Source organism: Balaenoptera ricei, chromosome 5 (assembly GCF_028023285.1).
Source record: "Balaenoptera ricei isolate mBalRic1 chromosome 5, mBalRic1.hap2, whole genome shotgun sequence".
Taxonomy (NCBI): domain Eukaryota; kingdom Metazoa; phylum Chordata; class Mammalia; order Artiodactyla; family Balaenopteridae; genus Balaenoptera; species Balaenoptera ricei.
The window spans coordinates 29,904,881-29,930,613 of NC_082643.1; the positions used below are offsets into that span (position 1 = coordinate 29,904,881).

Here is a 25,733-nt window from a genome sequence, read left to right on the forward strand (position 1 = left end):
CATACCTGTCAAAAGAAGTCCTTGTTTTATGTTTCAATTTTTTTATAATATTCAAAACACATAACTATATAAAGACTTCTACCTTGTACTATACTTCATAAGTTAACGATTCTAATATCCTATTTTATCCTAACACTATCTACTCTGTTAACATCCATTATAATTACCACTAGAGACAAAAATTTTCAGAGGATGAATGTAAGAAATACAATTTAAGCAATAACGATTCATTTATTATCAAGTAAAGCAAAAGAATTATGTTAGTGTGGAATAAGCCCCTCACAAAAAGACAAATATTGTCTGATTCCACTTACATGAGGTTTCTAGAGCAGTCTAATGTATAGAGACAAAATAAGAAAGTTGGTTGCTGAGGGCTGGGGGGAGGGAGAAATGGGGAGCTATTGTTTAATGGGGATGGAGTTTTATTTCGGGATGATGAAAAAGTTCTGGGTGGTAATGATTACATAGCAATGTAATTAATGCCAATGAACTGTATACTTAAAAATAATTAAAAAGGTAAATTTTATGTTATGTATGTATATTTTACAACAATTTTTAAAAGATTTATGTTAGATATATAATAATATGAAAACTCCAAGATAATGAAAATTTGGAGGTCTTTTATTTTGAATGTCTTTCCTTGACCAAAGATACATAAATGAGAAGCATCTGCAATCACGTTTTAATTTATATACTCTTATCAGCATCACTCAAGAAATGAAAACACAAAACAAAAGCCTCAAATCAGTTCCAGAGCACATTAGCAGAATGGATTCCAAAAAACATATTTCCAAAATTTCCCCTAGATGTCTAGAGTTTGGGACCTCACGTTAGGAATACTGCTGCTAAGTAACAAAACTATTTCTCAATATTAATCTGCATTTCCAGAATCAAAAGAGGTAGAAAATTCAAGACAACCAATGAGATTTTTTTACAATACTGTGAACTATTAAGATATAATGGACCCAGGAATTAATCCGGCTCTCCAAGTGCCTTCCAAATATCATATTATTTTAAATTATATTCAGTGTAGTTCCAGTGCTAAGCTTACTTTATTCTATTCTATCATTTGAAAATTATACAAATATATTTTATATTAATTGTGATTAAGTTTAACTACATACACACACTAAAAAAGAAACTCCAAATAATAGTAGCTTATACAAGAGAGAAATTCACTTCTCTTTCACGTGAAGGAAGTCCAGAAGTAGGCAATCCAGGGCTGGAATGGCAGCTCCACAGACAAAAGGACCCAGAATCCTATTCTTGCTGCTCTGCTATCATTAGCAGGTCAAATCATTAGCATGGCCAAAGATTTCTCCTCAAGCTCTAGTCATCAAGTCAACATTCCAGTAAGCAGAGAGGAAGGAAAAATGAAGGCTGTACCACCTACTTTTAAAGAGATGTCTTGGATGTTGATATACAATATTTTCACTTACATTTCACTGGCCAGAATTTAGTTACGTGGCCACTAGAACACCAGGAAGTCTAGTAAACACAGTATTTAGGTGGCAGTGTGCCCACCTGAAAGTTTGGGTTCTGCTCTAAAGATGAAGGGAAAAGGAAATTAGAAAGCAACCAGAGGTGTCTGACACATATATTAACCAGAATATTCACTTAAATACAACTACTATTGTAGGTAAATAAACAAGTCGAAACAAAGGGAAAACAAATTCATTAACTATTACTGGTATCTGACTAGTATAATTCATATAAAAGAATGAGAATTATCAACAAATCACCATGATGAAAAAAAGAAATTTGAAATTAGTTTTCAGTTTGAGAAAATATCAATAATATCCAATTAAAGAGACAGGGAATCAATTCATTTCCTTGCAACACAGTGAATTTCATTTATTTCCTTAAATATGAATAGAGTACTAACTAAATAAATGAATCAGGCAGATTCTCCCAATGAGTTAATATTGTGTGTTGGCTTAGACTGAGTCAATGTAGAGATGAAAACATAACTTTAGGTCTGGATTGAAGACAGTGTTTTTCCATCACCCCACCCCCATCCCTTGCCACTACTGAGGAAAAAAATGTTGGAAAAGAAGCAAAAGAGTGAAAATCAGAATAACCAAACCAATTCCCCTTAAGGCATATCTTCCAGATCAAATGGAGAATTATTTGTACAGAATCATGGAGGAGGGAGTTTAAGAAGATTATATGATTTGACTCTGACTGGAGATTTTAGAGAGTTCCAGTTATAGCCCAAATTCCTCTCATTTGGCTATTGATCTCCGTGACTTCTGCAACATCCATATAAAGCTGCAATGATTCATTCTGAGAAGGCTTTGGAAGCAGCACTTTAAAGAGTAAGTGGCTGCCAAGGAGAAAGGCCCAAAGGTGCATGACAGTAGCAGCATGACAGTAGCAGCAAGCACAATAGGGTCACACATTCTAAAGGAAGCTTCCTAATATCTTGGTGCTGAGGGCAGAATGATTGAGAGTCCCACGGACCCTGAAAACACCTGCTACACACAGAGCTGGTGTGGAGGGCAATCCCCTGTCCCAGGAGACCTTCAAAGACTATCACTGCCGGAGCAGACTGACAGACCCTAACAGCTTTTGGAAGAATACATAGGGCCAGGAAAGTAGATACTTTCGTCATTATAAGGCCCAGTTCAGGATTTGGAAACCTGAGTGGATGTCCCACTCTGGGCTGAAAAACAGTTACGCCCAGAGCTTCCAAGAGACCACAGAATGGCGAGATGACCATGAGGGCAGTGACAACAACAAGGGCACCAGAGGACCATGCAGGAACCTATTGAACAGTCTAGCTGGGTTAAGACCTAGTTAGTGGAGGAACTAAAATTCACCAGCAAAGAGAGAGAGAAACAGTGATGAAAGAAAAAGAGAAGGACAGGAAAGAGAAAGGGAGAAGCTCAGATGATAGATGTACAGATTTTTAAAATATAAATATAAAAAATGAATAAGCTTTAAAAAATCAAGTAGACTATCATGGCATCCTCTCTTCCCAGGCTTATGAGGCAAAAAGAAATATGTGAAGCAACTTAGGCAAGTAAGAGAGATAATAAATACTAAATGTTTTTTCAGGTATCATGATAAAACTAGTTTTATCAACCAAGGTGAAAAATACCACATTTAACTCCTAACCCCCAAAGTAATAACACAACATTCAATAAGACATTCAATACTCAACTAGAAACTATAGGCCATTCAAATAAGCTGTCAAGAGAGCAATGATTAATTTATGAACAATTAGCTATATCCAATAGACTTTCCAATCAACAAAATTTCTAAAAGCCAGTCATCTATAGCAATAACGTAATTATATAATGTTTTGTAATTTGCAAAGCATGTACACATTATGCTAATTTAATCATTTAACAAGCTAACACTGTGTATCTATTGCTGGGAGATATTTTATATAACTTAATCTATGGTGTGGATTTAGGGGGGAAAGTGGGTATGTACTTATAGGGTTTCTAACACTGAAATTAATTTTTTCTACTTAAATAGCCTTTAAAGAAAAAGCATGTACATGGTATCTTACAGTTTCAGATACTGGAATAACATTAGCTAGAAAGGGATATATTTGCTGCTGTGTTTCTGGGTGGAACTGGCTTCCTGGTGGTAGAGTTTGGGTCTGTGGTACCAAAACAAATTCAAGACAAAAGGCCTCTCATGTTTGAGGCGTAGAAGGAAACCTCAGCTTTGCTTTTCACCTTTTCATCCTGCAGGGAATGGAAGTTGCTGAGATATATGTGAAGAATCTCCCTGTGATTAGGGCAGTGGTGAGTTTTTCTTTTAACTCTGCAACTGCCATGAAGCAGGGCACACAGGCTTGGCCTCCCTGTGCCACTGACCTACCCACACCACCCAAGCGTTTGGTTATTCCATTCAGATTTGGTACCTATGTGGCATAGCAAAGCAGTGATTCTGCCACTAGCTCACTAAGTAAAAAGGAAGCAACATTTGCAGTCAAATTGGCAGCCACAATGCAATTGCTTCCTTGGTCAGTCTGCACTCCGGCTCTCACATGCAGGTCAGGCATTTTGCATTGATCAGGCCACTGGGACAGGATTTGTGAGCGGCACCCCTTCCATCAGACCCATCCATTCTCTTGGATCTTCCAACCAGTGTATTATCTTAACCCTAAGGGGGAGGCCTTTCAAAAAGATACCCTAAGCACTAGGAGAGAATTTGAAAGCCTATCACTTCCAAGAACCAACTTGCCAACCAGGACCTGTGGGCCCAGCTCAAGCTCTAGGGACCTCCCCTGCCCCCTCCTGACTTACCCACTAGCTCACTCACACGCACCTGTTGTTAACACTCCCGGTTTTCCCCATTTCATTACCAAACTCTGTGAAAGCACACGACATTGCATTCTCTTTGTACTCCACCTCCCCACGCCTCAAAATACTAGCTCAGTGCTCTGTAAATTGCAAATGCTTGCTAATTTGTTTTAACTTAATTGTACACTGACATTCATCTCTCAGAAAAATATCAAGCCATCCACCTTTAATGAGGAGCCAACACAAGATCTAGGTGTTCCTTCTTATGTGACTGATTTCTAGAGTTTTGTTGGTTTTGCTGAAGATATTGCATAATTGGATGAAAGGGTCCTGGAGAAGGAGTCTATACTTCCCAGCTGTGTGACTTTAGTCAACTCACCTCTAAATCCTAATTTGACGAAAATCAGGATAACATAATACCAGTCCTATCTACTTCATGTAACTGTTGGGAGGTTAGAAAAAGAAAATACAGGTAAAAGCATTTCATAAGATATGCAAAATAAATATATTTATCACAATAGGAGATGATCTAAAGAAGTACTGTCATATGTTTTAATTCTATATACAGTTGACCCTTGAACAACAAGGGTTTGAACTGCCCATGTCCACGTATATGCAGATTTTTTTTCAGTAGTAACTACTACAGTATTTACTGTACTACAGTACTAGACAGTCATTGGTTGGTTGAATCCGTGGATGTGTATATGGTGTTGAATCCATGGATATGGAGGAACCAAGGGTATGGGGTCTGACTATAAATTACACATGGATTTCAACTGTGAGGAGGGTCAACTGTATGTTGAGGAGGGTCAACTGCTGTTCAAGGGTCAACTGTATACTGAAACTTCCATACAGAAATCACTATTTATTTTAAATAAGGGAAAGAAATTTTACCTTATCATTCATGCAAAAAAATATATTTTAAGTATCTACTAATGTCTTTAATGTCAAAATCATTTTTCCCACATGAGATATTTACTAGACTAGTTAATTTAAGAGCATCCAAAATTTAAAAGGGAAGAAAATAGACTAAAAGGTCCCATTCAGCTACTAAAATGTCTGTGTATCTTTTTCATCACTTAATAGGTTTGAAAATGCAAGATCAACCCTATAGAAGTCTTTTATTCCCTTCCAGGCCAGATCAACCATATAAAAGTCTTTCATTCCCTTCCAAGCACTAGAAATCTTGTATTTCCTTCTGGGCATTATGCCAGCCATTTTGGAGGCTGCCACCATGTAAGTGGCTATGACTGCTGATGCTTAGACAAAGCAGAACAGGTGTGAATAACGGAGAAAAGCAGAAATATTACAAGAGACAGCCAATTATGTATCCTGATTTTTTACAAAAATTTATGATTTTTCTATAAAAGTTTATTTAACATACAACAAAGTAAAACTAGATATCAGATATTACTTTAATAAGACATTTAAATCAAGACACTGAAAGGGGGCTTCCCTGGTGGCGCAGTGGTTGAGAATCTGCCTGTCAATGCAGGGGACACGGGTTTGAGCCCTGGTCTGGGAGGATCCCATGTGCCGCGGAGCGGCTGGGCCCGTGAGCCACAATTGCTGAGCCTGTGCGTCTGGAGCCTGTGCTCAGCAACGAGAGAGGCCGCGATGGTGAGAGGCCTGCGCACCGCGATGAAGAGTGGCCCCCGCTTGCCACAACTAGAGAGAGCCCTCGCACAGAAACGAAGACCCAACACAGCCATAAATAAATAAATAAAAAAAAAAAAAAAAAAAAAAGACACTGAAAGGGCCAGATTTAAAGTCCTTCAAGAATATTAATCTATTCAAATATATTTACTGTGGCCCCAATACATGCCAAATGCTGCACCAGACACAGAGGACACAACTGTGAATAAGAAATACACATTTCCTGTTATCTCATGACGACAGTGAGATACATAGGCATTTACAATACTCTGTGCTATACGTGCCTTGATGGGGTAAGTACCACAGAGCCCTGGTAGAGAGATGGGAAAGCTTCCTCAAGGGAGGCTTGCAGTCAAGTGAGAAAGTCAATACCTATACAACTTCTTAGTTTTTTACCTAACTCCATTTTTTTTTTTTGCTAACTACTGGTTTTTTGGTCTACTCGTGGATCAACCCTTATTTTTCTTACCTAAGTAGTTCAGGCACTAAGCCATGTGTAGATGGAGAGCTTTTAGTACCATGGGTCCTACCTCCAGTGTTAACTGAGAGTCTAGTATTGAAGGGAAGACTAGGAGCGCAGGCATTGGAAGAGGAGCTCCTGGGCTTACATCCTTGCTCTTCCTCTTTTGCGCTACATAACCCTGGGCAAGTTTCTTAATCTCTTTTTGCCTCAGTGTTCTCATCTATAAAATGGAGATAATAATAATAATAGTACCTAGCTCAAAAGGTTGTTAAAAGGCTTAAAGGAGTTAATATATAATATAAAGCACTGATAACAAGGATTGACACATATCGTGAGCTATAAACGCACTGGGATGTTATTATTTTGATGGCAAGACTTTACTGTGATTGCAGTTATCTCTTGCTGTGTGGGTCAGCAGCTAAATAAATCCACTTAGGGCAGAGGAATTGCCCCCAAAAGTTAAGAATGCTTCCCGGAATTGTGCGTTGTTGCCGTCCTGTGTCATTCCATTGTCCTGCTGTGCCCTTATTTTCTTTTCCAGGTCAGAAATTGGGAAAGCGTAGAAAAACGTTAGCAGTTCTTCACATGTCTAAGAGGCTTTGTAAAACCTGAGGTCAAGCTTCTTCCAACCAATAAAAGGCTCCTTTAATTAAACAAACAAGCTTCTAACTCAATTAACTTCTTTCCTCTTTCTATATTGACAATCAATTTATAATGAATTGGGCCTGAAGTTGTAAAACTTCATCAACCACAGGCAAATTGTTTCTTGAAGTAGGTTCTTTTTTTTACCCTCAGAAGTATTTCAAACACAACTTGAAAATAAAAATTTTTTCAAGAGAGCTACATAATCCTCCAAAAAAAATTTCATTTTTGGTTATCCATAAAAAGATAACGATATCAAACCAACAGAATTCCTGTCTCTCTTTATAAACTACTTGAGCATGGTAGATCCTGTTTTAATTTTAATGCCAGCTTCCATTTTTCATATGAAAATGTGACTATGTATCTCACGTTTAACAGCAAGTGTGCAAGCACACAGCAGAATAATTGGTAATTAAAACTATCTGGGAACTGGAAACATCAAACACTGGAGGAACTAAAAGAATAACGCATGTCAGCAACTCCATTGCATAAATGCAATGAGTGTCTACGATGGCTTATTTTGACAAGGACTTAAACTCAAACAAGAATTAAGGCATATCAGTCCCCGCTATCCTTGATAAGGAGGGCCACAAAAGTTGAAAAGCATTTTTCATAGGCTAACTCATTATGCACTTTAAAAAAAGATTAGTATGTATAAATATATAAATATACTCTACCTCATATAGTTAGTTTCTCAGACTGGTTTTCAGAATTAAAGTACCATGATCTCCCTATTTGAAAAACTATACCGTTCTCAAACATGAACTTAATGTAATTGTAATAAGACTGGAAGTTTGTAATAACACTGTCTCTGAGTCCAGATCTAAAGGACTGTTTAATGAGAAACACTATGGAGCATAAACTCTGAAAACTTCCCATAAATAAGCGCTCTTAATGGGATCTAAAATGTACGTGCATCAATGAGAAAATATGTCTAATCTAGACAGAACATTGTTCAATTCTATCCCCCTTTAATCTGGCACAGTAAATACAAAAAGATACTTGAAAGAGAGATTGAGAACATATGCTTATGAAAATTACTGCAATGTAAGTGACCTCACATTGTTCTGAACAACTCTGCTGGGACCATTGCATGACTAAGAGTCGTACAAAGCTCGAGTCATTCTCTAGCTTCCCCAATCCTTTGCCATTTTTATTATGGATACTCTTGTACTGCATTAAAGGGATACAAAGAAAAGCAGTTCCTGCCAAGAAAAGTCAAAAATTGATTAAAGAGCCAAATACATGCAAAAGTATCTGATTAAGGGTACAAAAACAGTCTCTCCTGTGGAAGGAAAAGAAAGATTAATATTTCTGCCTGGGCATCTGCAAGGCTTCTTAAGAGGGAAATGATTATTTGAGCTGGGCCTTTGACTGATGGGCAGGACTTCCACCAGCAGGTACTGGAAGATGAGGAGGTCTCTGTTATAGGAGCAGACTGTTCAAGTGAACTGATCACAAGCGGCAGAAGACCTTCTCAGAAACACAAAGTTCTCACACTGGTCTGAGGGCCAACACCAAAGGAACTGTCTGCAAGTAATAGGAGGCCAGGAATCTCCTTGAGAATAGACCAAAGGCTAGAAAATCTGTCCAGAGGATCAGAGGAGCTGACTCAGGAGGAAATACAGGTGGCACGTTTCCACTACAGTTTAGGGTTGTGTTTCTCACACTGTAGTTCCCAAAACCAATTAGTAAATTGGCATTTATTTTACAAAATGAAAGAAAGTGAAGTCAAAGGAAGGGAAGGAAAGGAGAAAGGTGGAGGAGGAGGGGGAAGGGAAGAAGACAAGAGAGGAGAGGAGAGAGTGAATGACACATAGAGTAACTTTTCAGTTTCTAGCTGTGGATTGTGTTTTTTTTAAAAAAATGAAACTCACTCATTTAAAGGGCCCTTCAGGTCTAATATCTTGGCACTTGATTAGAATGCAGCTCAGTCTCACTCAATATATTCAGACCATTAGTTTGGGTCTAAGTGTTCTTGGTCATGAATAATTGACTTAAAAAATCTTACTGCACTAAGCAAGATGTTCTCATTAGATACTTAGAAGACACAGTCTGATGTCTTCATAAAGCAAGTAAAGTTTAAAAGAGTCATTTCCAAAGTTCATAGCAATGCAGTAAAGATTATGCTTGTTTCCTTTAGACTGACAGATGCTAAGCATTTTCATATGAAAGATACATGGATAACGTAATTCTCTGTTATGAAGCAGATAATCTCATAGGGAGAATAAATTGAGAAAGCATAAAGATCTACAATTAACACAATAAAGTAGATCATATTTCACCAAGAAGTAAACAGCTTAAAAGGACAGATTACCTCCTCTCATTTATATAAGTCCTTATATATTTTTTCCCAAAGTATATTCATCTAAAACAACCCTGCCTACATACAACTGGTTAAAAAGCTGAAAAAGAGAATACCCAAGATCACAGAGCTAGTTAGCGATGGGGCCAAGAGAAGAAACTAAGTCTTCTCAGATTTAATTTATTAGTATTACCATAAGTCCATGGTTTAACAAATTATTGAGAATAAGTCTCCTTTTTCAATAGTAACAACTTTATAAACACATACAAATATATATGTAACTGGCATGTAGTCAATGCACAGATAAGCCAAAGAACCTAAAAAAGGTACTTGCCCAGAATTTGGAAATGAAGTTATAAATAATCAAATTCTCTATAATGAGATACAACAAATGTGAACATTAATCAAATAAGATTAACTAAGAAAAAAGTTATGAGTGCGTTGTTGTTTAGACTAGTGTTTCCTCAAAATCACTAATGGACCCAGGGTACCTCCCTAAAAAAGGAAGTTTGATTATTAAAATGTAACTAATAGAAATAAACCAAATTATTGAAAAATGTTTTATGTTAGTCATAATATATGCAGACAATCTGACATTGAAAAAGAATTAGATAACAAATGTCCAATGTTTATGAAGAATTGTTCAAAGGACACATGGTACCTGATTGTTTCTGTGGTCTGTTTGTTTGTTAGTTACAATGGAACCCGGGGTGGTTTTCCAGGCATTACAGTTTAGAGGAAACATCCTGCAGGTCTGTTCAGTCCTCTTTATCTGGTTCTAAATTCCCAAAGCAATCTTTCCATAAGTAACTTGACTTCCCGTGCCCTTTAGTTCCCAGAGGGGGTAATCTCGGATATCTGACATGAATATTCCATGTTATGGTAAGAAATATTTATACAAAAATGTTGAGGATCTATAATACAAACTAATAAACTGGGATTACCCAGTTTGTTAAATTTATTTAGACACCTGCCATCTTGTAAATTTATTTAAACCCCAACCTTCTTATATTGCAATTTACTGTTTATGTTTTAGATCACTTACTCAACTGAAAATTCTATGAAGGTACGATATACAGGAAGCTATAGTAAGTACTCAACATATATTTTTGAATGAATGAATGAATAGAGTAAATGAATGGACTTAGATCAAACTTTGACGAAGCAATGATAATGACTCAGAAAACTAGGTGATTTCATCAGTGACAAACCTCTACAATGAGGATAACGTTGATGCTTGCTTGATACGTGCCCTCACAATTTATAAGTGCTTCTGCATATGATTTCATGAGATCCTTGCAAGCAATTCTACGAAATAAGGATGCAAACACGATTGATCCTCAGAGGAGAAAACCAAGGCTCAGAGAGGTCTAGGGCTTACCTGGTGACCACTCAGACCACTAGGTGAGTAATGGCAAAAGCAGGAATCAAACACCTGCTTTGATTTCCCGGCAAGTGTATCCTTTGCTAAAAGGTCAGGTGGCCTAGCAGCTCAGGTGTGATGCTGCGCCCAGCATGTTAGGCTAGTGTTGTTTAAATACTTCTCACCCAAGATCAGGACTGGTCCTTATGTCTGAGGCAGAGCTGGACCCAAAGGTGGGGGTCAAATGACTTCAGCTATAGAAAGAAGGGCTCGGAAACAGGAATCTGGCGATGATGAACAAGGTGTTTCAAGACCAAGTCCCTGGAAGACACTCCCATTCAGATGGGAAAGGAGCCAGGTAAGAAGAAAAGGAGTGATGAGAAACATAGGAAGAGAATTAGGAGAGAAGAGGGTCAGAGAAGCAAAAGGAAGTTGGAAGCAAATAGGTGTGGTGTCACAGGTTGAAGTCAGGTCATGAAGGATGAGAAATGGACACTGGATTTGGTGAACAGACATCACTGCCAACCACTGAGAGGACCCATTTGGTTGGAGTGGTAGAAATGGAAGACAATTTGAGAGGCTTTAAGGGGTTAAATGAGAGAATTCTAAGTTACACACAAAAATCTTGGGAAATCTAGGTATGTTTCAAGCCAGTTTTATAGCAGCTTCAAACAAACCCAGTCCACTCTTCTGAGGACTCCTAAGAATGCTAACCCAATCCAGACAATGAGACTAAAGTTAAAAGGTAGAAATGGAAGACTAGTAGGGATATGGAATTTCTGGCTGTTATTACTTCTGTTCTTTCATCTGTCAAAGAGGAAAAACTGTTACCATTTCTCTGAGAGCACAGGAGGCTGGAGGGTAGAAAGTACACATAGGCCAGCTTGCAAGAGGGCTCAACACTGACAGCCTTTTTCAGGCTGTACAAGATTGCTCCAGGAGGCCAGTAAACTCCCACTGCAAGCAAAAGCAGTGACCAAGCCCATTTAACAGGAGAGAAAGGCAAGGCACACAAAAGCCCAGTGATGGCTGAAGCTGAGACAGTGACTGACAGATCAGATTTCCTTCTCACTTCAAGTCCTCTTTCTGCTGATCAGATCTACTCTAAATGCCTTTATAAATGTTTCAGTGAATCTTATCTTCATGCATTGGATTAGCAAGATCAACTCCCCACTGATAATGCAGAATAACCCTGAAGTGTTTCATGCCTTGCTGATCAGCCAGAAATTGAACTTTCCATCTCCATTTGGACTGTGATGATCTTGATCTTTCACCTCTAGCAAAAATCTTCTCATAGCTATAATTTTAAAGTTCGTAATGAGTGCTTCATTTGCTTTCCAAGCAGACAGAACACCTTTTTTAAATACACTCAGACTGCCATGACCTTCGTCAATGACTTAAAGAGTTCACCACATGTAATAATTTTCTTTGCTCGGGAGACATTCTTAAGTTTTCTTTGAAGAGATTTGGGCAATAACTCCATCGATGAAATTAAGCGCACGTGCGCACATACACACACACACATTTTCAACTTGTCACCTTTCTACCATACCTGAAATCAAAATTTTTCCTTAAAATGTACTTGGAATTCTGCATGACTACCAAAGGGTTCTAAAATCCTTCAGCCTGTTAACTGAAACACAATAAATACGTCAGCTAAATCTGTTTACACTAAAAGCAACACACCAGCTTAACTCTAGACTAAGCAAAAGGACAGCTTAATGCCTACAGGAAGCAACCACAGTCCACAACCCCAAATGGAACTTCTGGCTACCCTACACAGCTGAATGAGACTGAACTCACTTGGGGTACATTTTGGTTTTTTTCTACACTAAGAAAGAAAAACAATGATTTTAATGATATGGGCCAATGTAAAGCCATTCTACTCTGTTTTGCCTACCTTTGTGAGGTTTTTAATGTGAAATAGAGGTTGTGAATAGTGTAACATGACACTGAATGTAGGCTCCTTGAAGGCAGGCCCCAGATCTTACTCTCCTTTTTTATTCCCTATGGTAAAAGGCAGTGTCTACATAAAGTGGGTGCTAAACTACCGTTGACTAGCACATTCTATTTCTAAAGCTGTATGATGGGCACGGTGGTGTTTATTATTATGCTTTAAACTGGACATATGTGTGTTTTTTGTAGATATGATATTTCATAATTTTAAAAAAGAGGGAGAATCCTGAGGCCCATCCACTACACATTCTAATTCAATAGGTCTAAAGTGGAGAAAAGGGATTTTTTTTTTTCTAATCACCCCAGGTAACGCAGATGTGGGCGATCTATAGAATTCACTTTGAGAAAAAAAACAACAAAAAATAAATAAACAGACCAACATAAACAACATGCCTGTTATCAGTACACTGCTATTAGTGGTGAAGGTGTTTTACTTTCCTGGTTCAAATTATCAGGCTCAGACTTAAACACAGAGAATATAGTATTTAGCATAAAATATTACTCTCAGATATGCCTGGAAATTCCTTCCTAACTTGCTCTGATTTTCCTCTATTATAATTCTTAATGCTTTTGTTTTCCTTTTCTTTTTTCCTTCAGATATTTGAAGGTAGAAATCCTTAATTACATTTCTCTCCTACTTGGTTTATTGCCCAGACTCACAAAATTTTACAAAGTTATACAGCTTTGCAACTTTACTTGGGAATTAAGACCTCATATTTACTTCATATTTTGAGGAAGGGCTTTTAGCTGAATCCTTCCCTATCTCAGTTTGCAAAAAAAGAAATAGAGGTAAAAGGAGACAGTGCATCTTTTCCCAAACCCTACCTCTCTTGCTTTTTCATTAAACAACAGTGTAAGTGTCAAATGAAATAAAAATACCTCTATAACAACAACACAAAAACCACATGATACCTTCTCTCCAAACTTAGGGAAAGAATTTTCCAGTTTTTTTTTTTTTTTTTAAAAGAAACGCCTTTTATAAAAGAAATCCCTGTGGTAGTTACTATAAGGCAGAAGTTACTTGAATTTAAGTACAATGATTTTCTTAGCAAATCCCATAAAGTTTAAAACCTATGTAAGTCTTTTGGGAAAAAAATCATGTCTTTTACAACCTAACTTTACATTTGGAACGGAGCTGTATACAGTTTTAAACAAAAAATATGTGTTTATACTATGTCTCCCATGTTAGAATAAAAAACATTTTGACCTATCTTCTTTTTTATACTTGGCAGTGTAATTAGGACACACACACACACACACACACACACACACACACTACCACTATCACCACCAATCAGACCATGTCAACATCACACACTACAATCCTGCAGGTTTGAAAAACTGCATTTAAAACACTGGAATGAATAAATAACAATCACAAAAAGGAACCTAACCAAGTTTCCAATACTTAATTGAAAGTAGTTTAAAATTTAAAAGCCACGAAATAAGACTGCCAGTCATCTACACCCTTAAACAGTCTCACTTTAATACCTAAAGGATATGCTGGCATTCCAGCGTACATGCGTTGTTATGCACGTACATTGAGTTCCCTCTGCTGCTAAAAATGATTATAAATTTTAATTGGCTCACTGAAAGAAAAGCAATCTAAGTTATAAAAACAGAAATTGTTTTTTAACTTTAACAAAAAGTAAAAAGGCTATTCTCACCAAAGTACAAGATGTGAGTTTAAGGGATGCAATAACTTTCAATCCATGACAAAAACCTTTCAGTAACAGTTTTACGGAAAAAAGCATTTACAATGAGAGGTATATAAGTAACAGAAAAAAAAAAAATTCCTTCTAAGTTATACAGCAACTTTACAAAATAAAATGAAGAGAATCATTTCAAATGACACTATTGTATCTGCATACGTCCCCAAAATCATTAAATACAAATATGCTACACAGTCGCACATTTTAACACACGAGAGCATATGCTAAACATGTGTACAGGTATTAAAAGATGTATATATAAGTATTTGAGAGCATAAACTCAAGGTCAATAAGTTTAATAACACAAAATCTGGAAAGAAAAAAGTTTTCTTACATGTATAAACACTGCAAAGAATAGTCAGCTGGAAAGAACAGTGTAACATGGAAATGTGCCCCAGTAATTTTCCCCCCATGCTAAAATCCATGTGGGTACATAGCCGCTGTGTGTGAGACAGAGCAGACAATCATGGTGAAGTAGAATCGAAACCTTCACCTAATGGCACCTGACACTGCGCTCAGCTTTTGGATCTTTTCATTTACATGCACCAAAAAATTCATTTTCTATCCTTAGATTAGATTTTTCCAATATATGATACAAAAGATTAACATTCCCTTACATTTATTTCAACAAAAGCCTGTATTCGGTTACCTTATAACAGTATTTTAGAAAACCATGAAACTTAAAATTATCTAATATTTTTACCTACACATCATTTTCTTCCATAATCTGACATAAATATAAAATAGTCTATTCACTGCACATCGGAAGACATGACCAAAATGGACTTTGAAAGCTTCATTTCTGAAGCTCAGTGTTCAATATTTATGAAAAATTGTGTCTTATTCCCCAGGACTTCAAAAATGCTTGACAGGGCTTCCCTGGTGGCACAGGGGTTAAGAATCCGCCTGCCAATGCAGAGGACACGGGTTCGAGCCCTAGTGCAGGAAGATCCCACATGCTGCGGAGCAACTAAGCCCGTGTGCCACAACTACTGAGCCTGTGCTCTAGAGCCTGCGAGCTACAACTACTGAGCCCGCATGCCTAGAGCCTGTGCTCCGCAGCAAGAGAAGCCACCGCAATGAAAAGCCTGTGCACCACAACAAAGAGTAGCCCCCACTCGCCGCAACTAAAGAAAGCCTGCACACAGCAACGAAGACCCAACGCAGCCAAAAATAAAAATAAATAAATAAAATTTTTTAAAAACTGACAATCATGAAGCTGCACAATATAAACATTTAAAGAACTAGACCAATGATACTAGAAAACAAAGGAGATGTTCATAAATTCAACATTATTAACATGCAACATTAATGTAACTAATTTAAATATCTACTGGGGAATGAACATATAGATACAATTTCAAATGTTATATGTTAATGTCAAGAAAATGAGTGAACTTTGAACTTCTGCCAAAAGTCATTTGAGAAAGAAAAGTTTTTTAAGGGAATCACATTAGAAAGAAAGAGATAAATGACACCTTTAAACTAATTACCATTAGTCTCAGATATACCACAGGAGACCCTTTCCTCAAATTCTTTCAAGGCAATAGAAAGATAATCATAGCAGGTGCTAATCCAAGACTCCAATAACTTCTCTACCTCACTAATTATGTGGAAACTGAAAGAATTACTTGGCATACTGAAATGCTGGTTAAATCCAACTATCTGCCAATTCCATTCCTACACCGAGAAGTTAAATGTGGCTTAGAGAAAACACATATCCATGATGCCTGGCTTCACTTTAAATGCATGGCTTGATTTCAGCTGGGTCCTTGGTGCTGCCTGGCAATGCTACTATCTTCTCCATTTGACTCACTCTCCCCATCTACATGGCAATTCCACATTCTCTCCTCTCATCTCGAACATTAATAGCACTTATCCCCATCATCACTCTCTGCTGCTGAGAAAAAATGAAAGTCATCAGAAAAAACTCCCAAGTGTATCCTTTCTACCCATCTACGTGGATCTATAGCCAAGCACTCTGCCTTCCCTCCTGTTATTATGAATAAATGGTCCAAGCTCCTACTGAAACTCATACAACCCAATACCATTGTCTCCCACTTGATCAAATAAACTACTCCAGCACTCTCTCTTAAATCCACAGCTTGCTCTCTGCTGTACGATTTTCATCATGATAGAAATACACTATCCTTTCTGCATTAAAAAAAAATATCTTGACCCTGCATCTCTCTCTAAATATAGTCCCATTTCTCTATTCCCTTTTATCACAAAGGACCTCATAACAGTGGTCTAGACCTCCTGTCTCTAATTCTTCTCTTCCTGTTTTCCTTGAACCCACTCTACAAGCTTTTGCCCCTATGCTCCACCAAAACCACCCTGGTCAAGGTTACCAGTAACCTCCACATACCTTAATTCAATGGCCAATTCTCGGAATTAATCTTACACAACTCACATCAGCAGAATTTGATACCGCTCATCATACCCTCCTCCTTCAAACCCCTTCTTCACCTGGCTTCCAGGATACCATGCTCTCTTGTTTTTGATTCAGTCTCACTAATTATACTCTGTTGCCTTTGCTGGTTATTCCTCATTGTCCTGACCTCTTAATGTTGGAGGGTGCCAGGACTCAGTCCTTGAACCTCTGCTCTTTTCTACCCATGCTCTCACCCTAAGGAATCTCATCTTCAATCTTGGCTTTAAATACAATTCATTCACTGATGACTCCCTAATTTATGTCACCAGGTTTAGGCCGCTCTCTCAACTCTCAACCCCTGTATCTCTAATTGCTCACTGACATTTTTGTTTGGATATGTAATAGGCATCTTGACACATCAAAAAAATAAGCTCTTGATCTTTACCATATGGCTGACATTACAAGTGTTCATCAACGTCCAGCTCCCCTCCCCTTCAGGGCACAGGAATGACAACCCATGATAAGGCCACATGACTTGTTCTGGCCAATGTAATGTGAGCAGAAGTGCCATATATCATTTCCAGCCTGGACATGAAAAGCCCATTGTGATTCTCCAATCTCTCTCTTTCCCTGCTGTGGCAACTGAAAATGTTTTGTGTGCCATCCAGATGGTGTACTTCAAGACATGGAGCCTCCACCAACCAGGCTTCCTTAGTGATGGCAAAGACCTTCCCACTGACCAACATGGAACAGGTACCATTAGCAAGAAATAAACTTATATGCTTAACAAGCCATTGAGATTTTGGAGTTCTTAGTTATCACAGTATAGCCTTGCCTACCCAGACTAAATACTCCCCAAAAGCGGCTCTCACATAGTAGTCTTTTCCATCTCAGCAAACTCCATCCTTTTAGCTGCTCAGTCAAAAACCTTGAAGTCATTCTTGACCCCTTTCTTTCTCTCATACCCCACATCCAATTCATCAGCATATCCTGCATCTTCAAAATACATACAGAATCCAACCACCCTTTACTTTTTCCACTACCATTCTGCTCTTCAAAAGACAAACACAAACTGGGAGGAAACACTTTAAAAGCATATAGATAAAATGAAGGGCTTGTATCCAGAATATATAAAACTCTCCAAGCTCATCAATAAGAAAACAAAACACCCAATTTTTTAAAAAACAAAATTTTAATAGACATTTCCCCAAGAAAGACATGAATAGCAAATAAACACATGGAAAGATAAGAATGCTCACCACTATTAGTCACTGGAAAATGCAAATTAAATTAAAACCACAATGAGATACAACTACATACATATTAGAATGGCTAAAATTAAAAAGAATGACAATACCAAGTATTGATGAGATGTAGAACACTGCAATTCTCATATATTGCTATTTAAAATGTAAAATGATACAACCACTTCAGAAAATACTGTGGCAATTTCTAAAAAGTTAAACATACACTGGTGGTAAAAGCAGAGTGTTTATATATTGACAGATATGGTCCACTCCAGAAGCTGTTTATAGATGACTTATATTTATTGGTGATTCTTCCCTTGGCTGAAAGGTGCTAAAACATACACCTATTAGATGATCCAGCCATTCCACTCCTAAGTATTCTCAAAAGAAAGAAAGTATATGTCCACTTAAAGATTTGTACACAAACGTTCATAGCCCAAAAGTGGAAACTGCCCAAATGTCCATCACCAAGTGAATGGATAATCAAATTGTGGCATATCCATACAAAACACTACTATTCAGCAATAAAAAGGACTGAATTACTAATACACACAACATAGATGAATCTCAAAATAATTATGCTGAGTAAGAGAAGAAAAGGAAAAAAAAAAGAGTACACACTGTATGATTCCGTTACAGTAAGTCCCCTACATACAAACAAGTTCCATTCCAAGAGCGCATTCGTAAGTCCATTTGTTCGTAAGTCCAACAAAGTTAGCCTAGGTACCCAACTAACACAATCAGCTATATAGTACTGTACTGTAATAGGTTTATGATACTTTTCACACAAATAGTACATAAAAAACAAACACAAAAATAAAGAAAACATTTTTAATCTTACACTACAGTACCTTGAAAAGTACAATACTACAGTACAACAGCTGGCATACAGGGGCTGGCATCGAGTAAACAGGCAAGAAGAGTTACTGACTGGAGGAGGGAGAGGAGGTGGGAGAGGATAGAGCTGTCAGCAATAGGAGACGGAGGGCAAGGTGCAATTTCACTCACACTTGACATCGATGGAACGCACGTTCGCATCTTTGAAAGTTTGCAACTTGAAGGTTTGTATGTCGGGGACTTACTGTATATAAAACTCTAGAAAATGCAAACATCTATAGTGACAGAAAACAGATCAGAGGTTGCCTGGGGAAGATGACAGGAGGGAGGGATTACACAGCGGTACAAGGAAACTTTTGAGGGTGATGAACACGTTCACTATCTCAATTGTGTTGATGGTTTCCCAAGTATATACATATGTCAAAATGTTAAATTGTTTAAATTTGTGCAGTTTATTGTATGTTGATGATACTTCAATAAACTGTTTTATAAAAGGAATATAGCAGGTACTGAATAAAGTGACTAAAGATGAAAACAGATGCAAAGAAAGCAAAATCCTAAGAACAAATTGCAGTGGGAACATTTATATCCTCCCTCATTCAATAGTATTCTTTTCTGAATGATAAAATATTAGTGGAAAAGGAGGAATAAGCTACTACAAAGCAGAGTCCCTCAGTATAAAGTCGTAGGGTCTTTCAGCCAAGAAAAACCACCTATAAGTAGCTCCCGAAATGGACAACTGCCATCCCAATATATAAGCACTCTTCTTTGGCCACAGTTTCCTAGTAGTTGAATAATTTCTTTGAACTCATCTTAGAAACCTGGCCTAATTTCTCCTTTTTTATATCATCTTCATTTGCCATTAAACTTATATTGACCCTTTTCCCATGAATTTAGTTTGCTACAAATTTTTTTTTTTTTTTTTTTTTTTTATGACTGTGTTGAGTCTTCGTTTCTGTGCGAGGGCTTTCTCTAGTTGCGGCAAGTGGGGGCCACTCTTCATCGCGGTGCGCGGGCCTCTCACCATCGCGGCCTCTCTTGTTGTGGAGAACAGGCTCCAGACGCGCAGGCTCAGTAATTGTGGCTCACGGGCCCAGTTGCTCCGTGGCATGTGGGATCTTTCCAGACCAGGGCTCGAACCCGTGTCCCCTGCATTGGCAGGCAGATTCTCAACCACTGCGCCACCAGGGAAGCCCTTGCTACAAATTTTTTAAGAACTAAGGAATGGCCGTAGCGGGTGTCCTCAGTTCATGAGTCTCGGATGTAAAAGTCCCTTGCCTTGGATTCACTGTCTTCTGTCTCCTCATTTCCCACTGAGGTAGAAAAATCACCATCTCTATTTCATTCACCTCCCTTGCTCTTCTCTTTGAAATCCTAAACTCCACTCATTATTGTCAATTTTAGCATCATCCTAATACATGAATCCACCCACTTCTTTCATAAGCTGCTCTGGTTATGTGTTTTCTGTGACATGACTCCATCATAAAATAGAATAGAATAGAATAGAAAAGAATAGAATAAAATAAAATAAAATATAAAATAAGAGCATAGCACCCACTTATGTTTAAACAAAGTTAGCCCTGTGACTTACCTCGTTTCCACCAACTGCCTTGGTTAAAATCACTGCAGAAGACACAGGGGGAGGCATGCAACCTACTGTCTGCAACCTGAAACAGAAAAAAATAAGCAACTATAAGTAGGCTTTTGTTTTCAATTATAAATAGTTTTCACTACATTCATTCTAAAATAGCAGAGCTGAGTAAATGAAAATAGGAGAACGTTTACTGATGCACATGCCCTTTTGAGTTTAGACAATTCTATATGAGGCAGCGTGGCTTAATAGAAGCTCTCACTCCATTCCACAGACTTGGGTGATTTTATTTTTTAAATTATTTAAGCTCTTATACAATTCAAAAAACAGTCAGGTTATGGTGAGTGTAGTCATTGAAAGATAACCAAAATGGTTAATCATTTGGTAAGTGTATATAGTCAGTTATTTTCAGGTATCTTTTCCTTACATTTTTTATAGGAAGGTTTTTGGCAAAAATAAAACTTTAAAACCTCTTGCAGATTCTTTTCCATATAACAGCAATTCTCAAACTTTCATCTCATAAAAGACATTTTCATGCTGTTGTAATATCATTATAAAAATAGGCATGACACAATCATGTACTTCTTAGATTCAGACCCTATAGAAAATTCTAGTGTCTATTCTAAATTTGGTTTTTATTAAACTATGTGTATACTCCCAAGATCGTGACAAGAATTCTATTCTCTTAGTTTAGAATAGAAAACACATTGCATGACAAGCAAATGAAATTATGAGTAGTAAATCCAAGTATTAAAGATAAAAAACATTCCTCAGCATTCATACAGAATATATATTCTGGGGACAAAGCCCAACTAAAGTGGAAAGTTTATACAAGGAATCAAGGACACAGAGTATCTGACTAATATTTTGAATGTAGGATCACAGGTCATTTTTATTCACTTTTGTAATAATATATTGTCTAATCTTTATGCAATGAATTTATATTGGCTCTGAAGTAAGAAAAAATAAAAAGTTGTCATTAATTTTTGACTGAAAACTTAAGAAAAAAACTTATGGGGAACTTCCAGTTCAATTCACTTTAACGTGGTCTTCTTTTAAGGTCTGTGTTCCCAAGTGATGAAGTAGTCTATCTGATTATGAATTCCCAGTCTCTGAGCCTTCCTTGTGATCATTACCATCAACATCACTAATATTACTGAGATTTTACCATCTGTAGTAGATACTGCTCTAGACACTTTACTCATTTATTCCTCACAAGTATTTAAGATAAATACTATTATTATTCTCATTTTTCCAAAAACTGAAGTTAAGAAAGGAGTTAAATAATATGACCAAACTCACAAAATCACCTATCTTGGGTTAAAGTTTTATTCTGTAATCCAGGGCTGAAGCCTTACCATGGCCTACCCCTCCAGGCTCTCTGCCTTCTGGCTTCTCTACCACCAATACAAGGAACAGGTCCTCTCAGGTATTTTCAATCTAACTTTTTCAATCTTTCCCTCTCATCTGGCCTCTTCCCCTCTATGTACAAAGAAGGAGAGTTCTCCATATCTTAAAAAAAAAATCTCTAAGATATATACTGAATACATATACTTTCTACAGGTAGGACACTACACAAGGGTATAAAAAAAAGTATAAGACATCATTCCTGCCTTCAAGGAGGCAGAATATTCGACACACAAATGTAGGTAACTAACCTCAAAATTAGTACTGTTGCCTCCTCAGGATGTAATCATACTTTTTCCACTGTGGCTCACCGTTGTGCTCTACCTCCATGACCCCAAAGCTCATTCTCTCTTTACTCCCCTGGAATCTGACTTATGCCCCTTCTAGTAAAAGCAGTAACCTTATAAGTAACCAGCAATCTCTCAATCATCAAATCCAACATCCTTTTCCCTATATTCATTCTCCTTACCTCCTTGCTTCTCAAAGCACTCTATTCTCTTGGTTGCCATAGTACAGTATCATTCTAATTTATCTCCTGTCTTTTAAACCAGCCCATTCAAGTTTTTTCCTGTCTTCTTCTCAATATTATTTGCAAATCTGAATCTATATGAATACTCACAAATTTCTATTGCTAACCCTAACCTCCATTCCCAAATCCATAGCTGCCTATGACTGCCACCATAAACAAAACATGTCTAATGTTGAATTTATGTATTTTCTAAGAAATCAATTTTGCCTCTCAATTAACCTATTTCTGCCAATGGGACAGTTTTTTTCCTAATGATCCAGTCTGAAACTTTGGAGTTAAGTGGAGCTCCACTCACTCTTAATAAACCAAACAATCACCACAACCAACTTTCCATTCTTTTCCATGACTGTTGTCATTATCCCCCTTCAGATGCTTTTCGCCAAGTCTGGACATTTCTAAACGCTTACTCAGTGCTCTCTCTACCTTCACTCTTCCTCTTTAACACAGCAAGGTAAGGAGTGTGTGCTCAGAATACATTTATCTCAGTGATTTAAACAGGATCTTGATGTAGAAGTCGGCAATTCCCTCCAGTTAACATACTAAGTGTGTACTCTCAAACTGCGAGGGGAAGGGAGAAAAAGTGAGTGAGGAAGAGCTTTCTCTAAGTGAGGTAGACTAAGTTTGTACTCCATTAAGTTTAATATACTGAGCTGAGAATTGTATGCTTTTTTTTTATTTAGCATACTGTGATTACAAACTCTACTCTGCTCTGCTTATATACCCAGGACAATACTATCAGATAATCTTCTTTAATGACCATTTTTTAGCATGTGGTTCTCTTGTTTAGCACATTTAAGAACTCTGCATCATCTACAGATTCAAACTCAAACTCCTCAGCCCAGTAGTTCCAGTCTCTTGCAACTTGGCCTTAAGGAAACTTTTTATCTTTGTCTCCCACTAATGTCTCATGTTTGAATTCTCTTCTTTAGGAGTACACAACCCCTGCTGAACCTCTTCCCCTTTAACTGATTACACCACTTATCTAACAAATCATATGCTGCCCCATTTTATTGGTTACTGTTTTATATATATGTATATATATCCTACCTATCCAACTAAATTGGAAGTTCCCTGGATACAATGAAAATGAGTTAATATCTTCCAATTTCTTGAGTGCTCTATACAGGGCAGATACTTGGTAAATACTGGTTCTTTATATGCATCATACCTTGTTGCTCTAAAATGATGTCATCACATTTATGTAGCATTTTACGCTTTCTGGTGAAATTTTATGTTCATTCTCTCAAACTCAATCTGGCCAAAACAGCACTCTTGATTTCCCGCTCTCGTCCCAACCTATTTCTCCCCAAGCTAAGAAAATGATGCCGCCAATCAGGCAGTGGTTCATACCCCAAATCCAGACTCCTCCCTGGCCTTCTCTCTCCACAACCTATCCAGCCATGGATACTGAGAGCCCTAATTTTAAAATATATCCTCCATACATCCATTTCTTTCTTCTGAGCTGCTCCCTCATCACACTAGCCGCCAAGCTGGTCTCCTAGTTTTCTCTCAGGCTCTTCTACTATCTATTCTTCACACAGGAACTAGAAGAATCATTTGCAAACATAAATCAGAACCATATTACTCTCTCATTTAAATCCCTCCTGTAGCTTCCTGCAGCACTCAAAATAAAAACTGAATGCTTTACAAGCCTACAAGGCTCTGCATGAGCAGGGTCCTATCCATCTTTCCAACCCCAAGTCACATTATTCGTCCTCTATATCATTAGGCTTTGGCCATCATTTTCACTTTCCTGACCCTAGAATACACCAGGCTTGTTCCAGTCCTTACACATTTTGTTTTCTTTACCTAGAACATTCTGCCCCCAGAACTCTGCAGTCTAAATTAATCACCAGCCTGTCCCCTCAACCATCCATATCACACAGTTTTACTTCAGATCACTTACCTCTATCTTGATCATCTGTTTACTTATTTATTGACAATCACACCTAGAGTGCCCTTGACATGCAAAACTAACTTGCCAATTTTGTTCACTGTTGTTTCTCCAATACCTATGATAATTCCTGGCATATAGAAGGAGCTGAACAAATGACTTGAATAAATGAATGAATAAGTGATCTCAATTGATATCCCCACAGCATTACTAAGCAGGCAATAAAAGTATGATTATCCTTACTTTATACACAGGGAAATTGAGGTTCAAGACTATTCAATGACTTTCCTCAAAGTCACATAGCAACTTAGGGACAAGGTCAGAGTGCAATCTTTAGGCTTTAAGTTCAGTGTAATAGTTGTTATACCATGATGCTAAAATGTGGTTAGTTTTAAACCACTTCAAATAATTTTTAAAAATCATTAAATCCTTTTAACAAACATGGCAACATTTTAAATGGGAGAAAAGATTCTAATAAAAAACTATTGCTCTATTTATAACAGTCAGGACATGGAAACAACCTAAGTGTCCAAAGACAGATGAATGGATAAAGAAGATGTGGCACATACATACAATGGAATATTACTCAGCCATAAAAAGAAACAAAATTGAGTTATTTGTAGTGAGGTGGATGGACCTAGAGACTGTCATACAGAGTGAAGTAAGTCAGAAAGAGAAAAACAAATACCATATGCTAACACATACATATGGAATCTAAAAAAAATTAAAAAAAAAAAAGAACCTAGGGGCAGGACAGGAATAAAGATGCAGACGTAGAGAATGGACTTGAGGACACAAGGAGGGGGGAGGGTAAGCTGGGATGAAGTGAGAGAGTGGCATGGATATATATACACTACCAAACGTCAAATAGATAGCTAGTGGGAAGCAGCTGCATAGCACAGGGAGATCAGCTCAGTGGTTTGTGACCACCTAGAGGGGTGGGATAGGGAGGGTGGGAGGGAGACGCAAGAGGGAGGAGATATGGGAATATACATATACGTATAGCTGATTCACTTTGCTTTACAGCAGAAACTAACACACCATTGTAAAGCAATTATACTCCAATAAAGATGTTAAAAAAATAAATGAAAAAAATAACATGAAAAATAATCTATTGCTAATTCAATTATCCTATCAAACATAAAACAGAACAAGTGAAAAAGTAAATGTTTGTCCCCTCTATATATTTTTTCTTTCCTATGCATTTTAAAAACACATATTATAGTCAGCCAGTATCTGTATACGTTTGGTAAGATATAGAACACAAAAGGTAAAGCACCCAATTGACAGCCTACATTACACACATGCACACAGACCTTACATCCTGTAGTGCCTTCCATTTTTCTCCCAACAGAAAATTGTCTCTCCTAGAACCTTATCATTTAGCAAGAGTGTATATTTTAAGATTCTTGTTATAAAATTCTTTAATGAAGTTCCTTGGTGAAACACTATCACTTTAAAGAATAATAATAATGTTATAAGTGTTTTTATTTCC

The 25,733-nt window shown here is 37.4% G+C and overlaps 1 protein-coding gene across 1 annotated transcript in view; it reads right to left on the bottom strand.

Annotated features, from left to right (window-relative positions):
- SLC10A7 (solute carrier family 10 member 7) overlaps window positions 1-25,733 on the bottom strand; it is a 261,224-nt gene that overhangs the window by 222,768 nt on the left and 12,723 nt on the right. Inside the window, exon 4 of the mRNA XM_059923937.1 lies at window positions 20,409-20,484. Coding sequence (XP_059779920.1) covers window positions 20,409-20,484 — 76 coding nt within the window. The remainder of the gene's footprint in view (window positions 1-20,408; window positions 20,485-25,733) is intronic.